Consider the following 10,447-nt stretch of genomic DNA (forward strand, 5'->3'; position numbering starts at 1 on the left):
TTCTGTAAGAAGAAATTAAAATACATATGTTGTAATATAAGAAATAACAAAATAAGAATGATATTTTATAAATTATATGATAGCTAACTTTTTACATTGTATAAATTTTTTGATTATTGCATGAATATAAAAATCATGTTTCAATCTTTAATAATTTCAAAATTCCCGCGAATACAATTGACGTTGTGCCAAATGTCACGAAGCAGGTTCGCAAACATACAGAAAAAATGGTAAACATCAAATATGTTCTTTGCCAAATTAAATGATTTTTATTTTTATTTTAAATTTGTAATATTTTATAAGTGTTTTGTTCATTCCTAAATAAAATTAATTATTCTTATTTATTTATAACAAATTGATATATAATTGTGCAACTGTTGTGATAAGTGTTACTGTCAAAAGTGGTTAGGTTATAAAATACTTTTCGTTTAGTTTTGGACATTATTTAAATTGATTGTGGATAAATTTACTGAAATTTAGCATGTTTTGTTGTCTAAAAGGATGTTTAGATACTTTAGGTTATTCAAACAATGTCCCCATGCGAGTCAGGGAAAATCCAGTGCGACTGGACACATCACATATGGGTATGTAAAATAATAAACAAATAGTAAACAAATATTTTATAATACTATCAATTAATTTTCGAATTTATTTCAAAGGTCACGAAGTGGTTATTGTGAAAGGTGGCCGTAGAGTTTGTGGCTCAGGGGCTGCTTTAGCTAGTGCACCTTTAGTGCAATCAAAATCTTATTTTGAAGTAAAATTACAACAAGCTGGTTCTTGGTCAGTTGGAGTTGCTACAAGACAAGCTGATTTGAATCATTCACAAGGTTAGAAAAGTATTTTTATCAGAAATGTGGCACAAGCAACAGGTTGTTAATAATATATTTTTGAATAGCACCTATATTGATTCTAAATAAATCGTGTCGTGGCTGTTTAAGATATTCAAATTTCAATTCCAAAACTTTAAATAGGAATATGATGCATAGATGTGAGCTTTATACTGATATATACTTATATTATCTACTCGTAAAAGTATTACTTCTATTAAATATGAATTACAGCATCATATTGGAGGAGATGGTAAACATCTTAAATCGATTTAATCAAAATATGTTTCCAAGCCTTTTCTTGCCAATTCTGCATCAAATTAAGAATCATCTGTATTAAAGAAATCTTAAACATAATATATTTCAAATAGAGATAGGCTATTATTATTTATTAAAATGTGTGTGTGATTGTTTAAGACATTCAAATTTCAATTCAGTTTAAACTGCAAATAGAAATATGATGCTAACATAGATATGAGTGATATATACTTATATTATCTACTCGTACAAGTATTATTATTATTAAATATGAATTACAGTATCATACTGGAACAGATGGTAAAGATGATACATCTATTTTATGGAAATATGTTTCCAAGCCCTTTCTTAGCGTTCATTGCATCAAATTAAGAATCATATGTATTAAAGAAGTTCTAATCATAAAATATTTCAAATAGAGATAGCCTAGCCACTACTAAAAATCACTTTCTTCTAATATTGATATTTATTACAACAGCCCATAGGACTATATTGTTCTGATTGCTGTTCAAATATACAATAAAAAAATTTATCGCAAATAAGTTTGTTGTTAAATATAGCATGGTAAAGTTACATACAATCTACTTGATTTAAAAAGCTATTTTGCCCTTAATTATTGTTCTAAATTTGTGTGATATCATACCCAGTAAACACTACTTGTTGCCGCAATATAACTTTTTATGTTACAAAGTTATATAACAAGTGTTAACTAAATGTAATGTACCCGCAATGTATTTTGAAGTTACAAAGTTATATAACAAATGTTAACTAAATGTAATGTACGCGCAATGTATTTTGAAATTACAAAGTTATATAACAAATGTTAACTAAGTGTAATGTAAGCGCAATGTATATCGGGAGTTACAAAGTTATATACATTTGTTACCTAATGTTATAAATGTGCAATGTTTTGTTAGAAAATATTTTCCACAACTTTATATTTTAATGAAAAATCGATTTATCTAATTTTTAAATTCCGGATATATATATTTTTTATATCAACCGATTAGATTGATTTAACTAGTGGTGTATGGCATCGTGCGTTAAGGCAAATTACTGGAACTTCCCGTACCAAAAATTATTTTTTTTTCAAAAAAAATTTTTTTTTCAACTTTGAAAAAATTAGATTTTTTAAACAATTTTACATTTTAGAAAAAAATTGAATTTTTTGAAAAAAAAACTTTAGAAGAAAAATGTTTTTTATGAGATGAAATATCGAAGCGCGTAAGCGCCGCGTTGCTGTTAAACAAACAAACGATGTTACGGAACCCATAGAATGGTTCTTGAATTATTAAATTCGGACGCTTCGTTCTCTTAAAAACTGAGTTACCTGGGCACTTTTTGCCCCGTATCTTCGGAACGGCTGCATCAGCACGCCTCCTTATCAATACGAATCGAATGTTGTTCCCGAAACGTCGACAAAATTTTCATTCTCGATTTTTTTGCGACTACTATAACTTACTACGGGACGTTATAGTAAAAATTTCAAAGTTTTAAATAAAAAAATTTTCTAAGTTTTCCAAAAAATAGAATTTTAACTTCTTCAATTACTTACTTAAAACAAACTATTTTTTTCAAAAAATTTAAAAACTTATAAGGAGAATCCACGCATTGCCTGTCTCGGATTTTGATGAAACTTGGCACAATGCTAGATTTGATGCCCAAACTGACCGTGGTAAAATATTAGAGGCCTGTGAAAAGCGGTTTAAATATAAAAATTAATTAAAGTTTGCATTTTAGCAGCGCGCGTATTGCATACCTTGCAAGCTATTCGTTATTAACAGCAGATTGGCCGAGTGGTTATCGTCGTGGAATTCTAATTTTTGCTCCGGGATTCAATTCTCAATTCAGATATAATATTTTTTTATTATTTTTCTTTGATATTTATAATTTCACGTGTAAATAATATTAACATTTATTTGAGTTTTCGATTAATTTTATATTTTTCGTTTAATATTCTATAATAAAGTCCTCCGTAACACCTGTAAATTTTTATTTTGATACTACTTATAAAACTTACGATCATATAAATATTAAGTGATTTCTGAAACATTATAATTTTGTATTAATAACAACAATAATACGGAAGAAAAGATATATATTTATAAGTAATATCAAAATAAAAATTTACAGGTGTTACGGAGGACTTTATTATGGAATATTAAGCGAAAAATATAAAATTAATCGAAAACTCAAATAAATGCTAATATTATTTACACGTGAAATTATAAATATCAAACAAAAATAACAAAAAAGTATATTAAAATTTTTGAATTTGATTAAACGTTTTAAACGTTTAACGGTTGTCTTCCTTTTTCGGCAGAGGGACTCAGACTCAGGAGTCAGGTTTCCCAGAGTGCATTGCGCCCTGTAGCCTGTACGCTGTACGCCATTTTGATTTTATACTCTGTCATATGTGGGGATGTTTTGTTGGGTTGTTTTGTCTTGTTTTATTTTAAATATTTTGTAATATTGAGTGCTAAGTGTATAAATAAAAATGCAAAAATATATAGCATACATATGGCGTAAACTTTACATATTTGCTTATGTGAAATTTGTTCAGCTACATTGAAATCGAAAGAGTATAAGAAATACCTCAAAATGAATTCTATGAAGTGCTGTTTGATATATAATATTATGAAGGGTAAGTATAATTTATTTGTTGGTTACTGTGTTAAAGCCTAATTATTTTTATAAGGCCCGCGTTTGGAGATGTCTCAAAAAAAAACTAGAGCTTATTATTTGGATATGAAAATTTAGTTTTCGACAATGCTACAAGATACTAAAGGTAAATAACTGTTTAAATTTTTAATGGCTTTTGAGGTTTATATTTTATTATTGTAATAATTTCTTTTTAGGATTGGATTCTACGTCTCGGTTTAAATCCTAAATTGCCTCGAATAACATATGTGATTAATATGAAAGAATATCAAGAGGGTTTTAACAGCAAAACAAGGAATAAATGAAAGGTATATGGCATAGTTTTTGTTAACTAATTACTATTATAAATTCTGTTTTAACCTTTCTCATTTGTTTTTAAGGTGGAATAGTATATATGGGCTACGATGGAATTAAGACAAATTGTGAATATTGAAAATGAAGATGTTGGAAGTATCTCGATAAGAAAAAATCAAAGCTTAATAATGCTCAACTATAATTCTAATAGTTGTATTGTTTCTTTGCAAAAAATATAATTGTATTTGAAAATTGTCATCCTAATTTGGAATTATGTAATAAAGTTTCTGTATATTGGTGTGTCGAGATAGCTAGGTTAATAGTTAGACCAAAACTAGATATTTTTATTTCCATCCTTTATTATTAATTAATATCATTTAAAAATAGTTTTATATTCAATTTGTGTTTCATTTGAAAATATGAAATTAATAATTGTAATGAATATGAATTCTATATTTTTGTTATTGTTTTCGAAAAATATTTGTTACTGTTTATTATAACATATTTAATATTGTTATTTTTAACATTTAAAATATTCTAGTTTATTATGTTATTTTTTTGTTTAATAGGTTACTATTTTGTTTTTCATTGTGTAAATAACAAAAAATAAATGTAATTGATATAAATTTTATGTATCGTCTAAAATATTTGTTGCTGTATTGTTTATTATATTGTTTTTTATTACTGTCTTGTTATGAAGTTTATTATTGCTTTATAAAATTTGTTGCTGTTCTATATAGTATAAAATATTTGTTGCTATTTTCTTTATTATAATGTTGTTATTCTTTTTATGAAATATTTGTTACTGTTCTCTTTAGTATAAAATATTTGTTGCTATTTTGTTTATTATAAAATACTTGTTACTGTTCTGTTTAGTATAAAATATTTGTTGCTATTTGTTTGTTATAAAATACTTATTACTGTATTGTTTAGTTCAAAATATTTGTTGCTATTTGTTATAAAATACCTATTACTGTATTGTTTAGTTCAAAATATTTGTTGCTTTTTGTTTGTTATAAAATATTTGTTACTGTTCTGTTTAGTATAAAATATGTGTTGCTAATTGTTTGTTATAAAATATTTGTTACTGTTTTGTTCAGTTCAAAATATTTGTTGCTATTTGTTTGTTATAAAATACTAATAAGTATTTGTTTGTTTGTTTGTTATATATTTGTTAAAAATACTTATAAGTATTTGTTATATACTTATAACAAACAAATAGGAACAAATAGTTAGTGCTAGTAGTTTAGTACAACATATTTGTTGCTATTTGTTATAAAATACTTGATACTGTTTTATATAGTTCAAAATATTTGTTGCTATTTGTTTCTTATAAAATACTTATAAGTATTTCATAACAAACAAATAGCAACAAATATTTTGAACTGAACACAACAGTAACAAATATTTTGTACTAAACAAAACAGTAACAAATATTTTATAACAAACAAATAGCAAGAAATATTTTGAACTAAACAAAACAGCAATATATTACTGTTTTCTACAGTTCAAAATATTTGTTGCTATTTATTTGTTATAAAATATTTGTTACTGTTTTGTTTAATACAAAATAGTTTATAATAAACAATAGCAACAAATATTTGCTGTTATTTATTTGTTATAAAATACTTATTACTGTTTCGTTTAGTTCAAAATATTTGTTGCTATTTATTTGTTATAAAATATTTGTTACTGTTTTGTTTAGTACAAATTATTTGTTGCTATTTGTTATAAAATATTTGTTGCTATTTTGTTTACTATGAAATATTTGTTACTGTTCTATTTAGTATAAAATATTTGTTGCTACTTTGTTTATTGTAAAATATTAATTTTAAATAATAAATACAATGAAATATGAGTAAATCTTTTTTTTTAGAGAAAAATTAATTATTTACGCATAAATTATAAGCATTTCAAAAAGTGCTGATTCATATCGCATAGGTACATTACCGTATGTTACCGCAACCTAACAATGTTATATAACAAGTTAACTAACAGGGTAGGAAATAGTTATCTCCAGGTAATAAAATTTCTTAGGGACGGTGAGGTTGACGTTATATAACTAGGTAACATTTTTATATAACCGCAACCTAACGGCAATATAAAATTGTTTACAGGGTAGTTATATCATTACTTTCTTACTCCATGTGAATAACCCATTATCAGACATTTAAATACTTTTGAATTGCACAATATTAGTCATGGCAGTCGAAGATTTATGATCAATTATTGTAACTCTATTATTCAATCACAATAATTACTAAATTGCAATAATAATCCTATATCATTCCTATAAATTAGAGTTTCACATTTATCATTAAATTATCTTTACATGTAGAAATACTGCATGGATTTATATTTATTATATGCAAATTCATTATAAATTGATATCGATATTGAAATTTAATGATTTTTGATGTAGTGATCCCAATTCAGCCAACAAATTTAATTATCTCTATTTTTTGTGATATTTAAAAATTTATCCAAAATTCTTCATCAAGTTATAATGAATAAAAAAGATCTATAAACCTTCTAAAATAACAACTTTATAATGTATCTTACATTTTATGTAATGGATGCATTATATGTATATAAGTATTACATTTTAGGATTTTTTCAGTAGTAATTAATATTATCACGTCTCAATTAAAATTTATTACCGTTATGAATTTGCATAGATAATTATTAAGTGAAAATTCTCATCACCAAGACGTTTATATTATATTTTTATTGACCTCTCATATGATAAATGTAAGATTGTTATCGCGATCGAGTACAAAACGCCCACATTTATCTGATGTTAAATGCGTGTTTCTTTTCTTACTAAATATGAAACTTCTCATTGTGATAAGTTTTTTTTCCTATTATTTGACCTCGAAAATATCAATTATTTGTTATTAACATATATCACGCTATTGAAGTAATAATAATAAATTTCTTTATTCTTCGTGATATAACTAAATTTTACGCGGTTTATTTAAAAGTTGCGTCTGTTTAAAGGTCATCATAGAAAGTAATCTTAATGTTTTTTAGTATTTTTAATTTTAACTTTTTGTACTGTTTTGATTTTAGGTGGAAACGATAAGGAATCTTGGTGCCTGAATTCAGATTGTACCGTCCGGCACGATAATGTAGTTATACACAGGTATTTATTATTTTAAATGATTAAATTGTTGGACAAAAAATACAGCAGATCCATGAATTAGTATACAGATTTTCATAAATTTGACAATCTAATTACCTAAAGATCTATTTAAAAAAATATGTATCTGTTGTAATTATTTAGTAAAAGGATTTTATAATACCTTTGTTGATGATGATTTTGTTGACATTAATATGAATTTTGCGTATGATAAATTATTTAGAAATAATAAATAAATCGAATAATAGTATTAGTAATTTTTTCTATCAGTTAAAAAAAATATCTTTATGTTAATATATTTTGTTTATATATTTTTCAAATATTTTTGTTATTATTTTTAATCAAAAACTAGCATCAATTTATTTTTCTTTTTATGATAAAAATAATCAATAAAGGGACGTCCATTAATCACGTGATCGATTTTTTAATGATTTTTGGACTTCCCCTTGGTGATATGTGGTGATCTTCAAAATCAACGTTGTTCTTGTTACCAATTACAATTATTTCATAACATTCTGTTCCACAAATACGGATATGAAATTGATGGCCAAAAATTATGTATTTGGCATAAACTTATTTGCTATTCATACGTGAATGTTAATTGAAAAAACGAAAGTTTGACTTTGACGTTGATTATCGACGCCAAGGACGCATTCCTTGGTAATTAGATGTGAATGACATCGATACTAAATTTCTTGTCGATTGCTTAATTGACTTCCGAGAAAATTCGTGATTTTTTATATATCCATCATATATTTATAACTTTCAATATTTTTAATAACAGACATTCCTGAATGCAAACTGTGTTGAACCAGCATTTAACTTCTATTTTTTTTTCTTAATACCTTTAAGAATTTAAGTAGAATAACGCTTGAATTCTTCTAGTTTTTTGTCTATGTCTAAATAATTTTTGTATTATATTTTCTACATATACACTATATCTGTTCATGAATGTTATCTGCAACACAATGTCCATTAATGGATTTTTAATATGTGTATAGAAAGCAACAAGATAACGAATACACTTGTTTAAAAAATGTAGGCTGCATACAATGGTGCATTTAAATGTACTTTCTTAGTGTAGTTTTATTTAAATAAAATATACTAGGTGTAAGTAGCATTTTGCCTTAAGGAAAGTTGCATAAATTTACCATACGTATGAATATTAGACTCAAACATTAAGAATTAAGATTTATCTAAAATTTTCAACTTTTTATTTCGGAAAATAAGGTTTCGCTTTCACCAAAAACTAATCAATATTATTTCCAATTTTTCAAGCTACTCATTATTCTAAACGTTAATTTTTTTTTATAATACAACTACTTTTCGAACAGTTTTAAAAGTTCTAAATCAGTTCAGGATTTTTTTTACAAAAACTTTGAAAGGGGATTTTGCAATTTTCTGTTTTAGTTTCATAGAAATATGATTTTTTGAAATAGGTTCTGCATTTTTTCAATTGTGTAAATCATTTTTTTTATAATAGCACCACTTTTTGTAGGCCTATAATATTTTAGAATGTTTATTTATCAAACCATTAACCTTACCGCTGTGTTAAAGGAACCCAAAAAAAAAATTAATTTTTAATTACAAAGAAACGTCCTGGACGATCATTGCAAAAAGTTAGTGAGCACGATTTTCCTCTGATTTCTTTCTAAGGGGGTGGCGGGTTGATAAAAAACTCGAAATATCACATGGTGTAGGGAGGGGTCTGGTAAGATAACACGTGAATTTAATTTTCAAAAAAAATTAAAACGTCTTTTTTGAGAAGTTGTCGACGAAAGATCAAATTTTGAAGCACTCTCTTTAACCAATTTTAATCTCACACGATTCAGAATACACTGGAAGTGGGGAAAACATTCAGTTAGTCGGACAGGCAAAAACATAAACTTTACTTTATGGAAGTTAAAACCCCAAGTAAAACTTAACAATTACCTTACTACAAAGTACTTTATTTCATTCGAATTAATATTTCTGATAATTCTTGCGTATAAATGTTAGGATAATAATCTCAAATGTCAGCAATCGTGTGTTAACTGCCGAAGAAAGTTCATGCCGGGGAAAGTTCAATGAAAGTGACTTCGCAAGAATATCGACGCAGCGCATGTCATGAGTACAAATCGCTCTTGTTAAGGTCACAACCGCGGAATATATCTGATTATAAATTCATTTTGTTAATAAGAGTTCATGAGAATCTAACAAACAATAGCCACTAATTGAGAAATAGATATATAGTAAACCCCTGTTAAGACGATTTTTTAAGGACCGCTCCAGAAGCGCGTTTTCAGCGAGAAACCATGTGGTGCGATTTTAGTAAATCATTCATAGCTAATTAGGTTTTCACCGTTCAAGTTTTTGCCTCAATACTAAATTTAGGTTTTTCATCAACATTTCCTTGTGCACGTTATGGGCCCCTAAATCTATACTACATATTTGGAACACAATTTTATTCTGTATTTATAATTTTGTTTTCATTTTCCCAGTCTACCCACGGACTCGGCCAATCCTGATCCACTCTCTTCAGGTCCCTTATTGGGGTCAAAGGACCCTGGAGACCTTATTTCGTCCGACGTAGCCAGTAGAACTCCCACTGAAGGAGACACTTTAGGGGTGTCTTATGATCACATAGCACTTAACTTTTATTTAAATGGAAAGGATCTCGAAATACCCGTCAATAACGTCAGGGGTACTGTGTATCCCGTCTTGTATGGTAATAATTGATTTAATATTTTTTTGAAATTTAATGTTCCTGAAAAAGTTGATTATTTTCCTTTTCCAGTTGATGAAGGGGCTATTTTAGACATAATACTGGATGATTTCACTCACACGCCGCCGCCCGGTTTTTCTAAAATAATGATAGAGCAATCTTTATTATAACAAGTGAAAATATCAAGATTTTGTTTACTGCAACTGTATATTGTCAGAGATTAAGAGTAGTTTTCTTGAGCTATATTTTTAAAAATTGTATTAAGTGCTTATGTAATACTAAATGTTGACTTAATGTAACTACTAGAGTGATGGCCAAGTCGAATCAAGTGATTCGAATCATTCGAATCAAGCCTTTAACGACTTGATTCGAATCAGTTTTACTTGATTCGAATCAACTCGTATCAAGCCGCGAAATAGTTACTGTGATAAAACATGTGTGAACACCAAATTTCATAAATATAAAAAATGTTTTAATTTAATTCAATATTATAATAATATAAATAATAATAATAATAAATATAAAAAATAATAATAATAATATAAAAAATAATAATAA

At 26.5% G+C, this 10,447-nt stretch overlaps 1 protein-coding gene and 1 long non-coding RNA gene across 3 annotated transcripts; both read left to right on the forward strand.

Annotated features, from left to right (window-relative positions):
- The first annotated feature begins 454 nt into the window (after positions 1-454).
- Positions 455-10,059, forward strand: LOC113369847 (SPRY domain-containing protein 7-like). The gene is made up of 5 exons (XM_026610446.1): positions 455-584; positions 660-830; positions 7,116-7,188; positions 9,666-9,892; positions 9,962-10,059. The coding sequence occupies exons 1-5, from the start codon at positions 482-484 to the stop codon at positions 10,057-10,059; spliced, it is 672 nt and encodes a 223-aa protein (XP_026466231.1). The 5' UTR covers positions 455-481.
- On the forward strand, positions 3,678-4,266 carry LOC113369851. 2 transcript variants are annotated; one of them, XR_003366548.1, is made up of 4 exons: positions 3,678-3,732; positions 3,787-3,876; positions 3,947-4,057; positions 4,130-4,266. It is a non-coding gene; the product is annotated as an uncharacterized LOC113369851 (long non-coding RNA). The 2 variants fall into 2 exon arrangements; XR_003366547.1 differs by lacking the exon at positions 3,678-3,732 and having other exon boundaries at positions 3,771-3,876.
- Positions 10,060-10,447: the final 388 nt, after the last annotated feature.

Source organism: Ctenocephalides felis, unplaced genomic scaffold, assembly GCF_003426905.1.
Source record: "Ctenocephalides felis isolate EL2017-DRISC unplaced genomic scaffold, ASM342690v1 CF-g0.4_SCAFFOLD_01492, whole genome shotgun sequence".
In the NCBI taxonomy this organism is placed as follows: Eukaryota; Metazoa; Arthropoda; class Insecta; order Siphonaptera; family Pulicidae; genus Ctenocephalides; species Ctenocephalides felis.

Excerpts from the sequence above, each read along its gene's own strand:
- LOC113369847 (XM_026610446.1), top strand. The coding sequence starts at position 482 with ATGTTTTGTTGTCTAAAAGGATGTTTAGATACTTTAGGTTATTCAAAC. Across the intron at positions 585-659 it reads ACTGGACACATCACATATGG|GTCACGAAGTGGTTATTGTG; the intron begins GTATGTAAAATA and ends TTTATTTCAAAG. Across the intron at positions 9,893-9,961 it reads TGTGTATCCCGTCTTGTATG|TTGATGAAGGGGCTATTTTA; the intron begins GTAATAATTGAT and ends TTCCTTTTCCAG.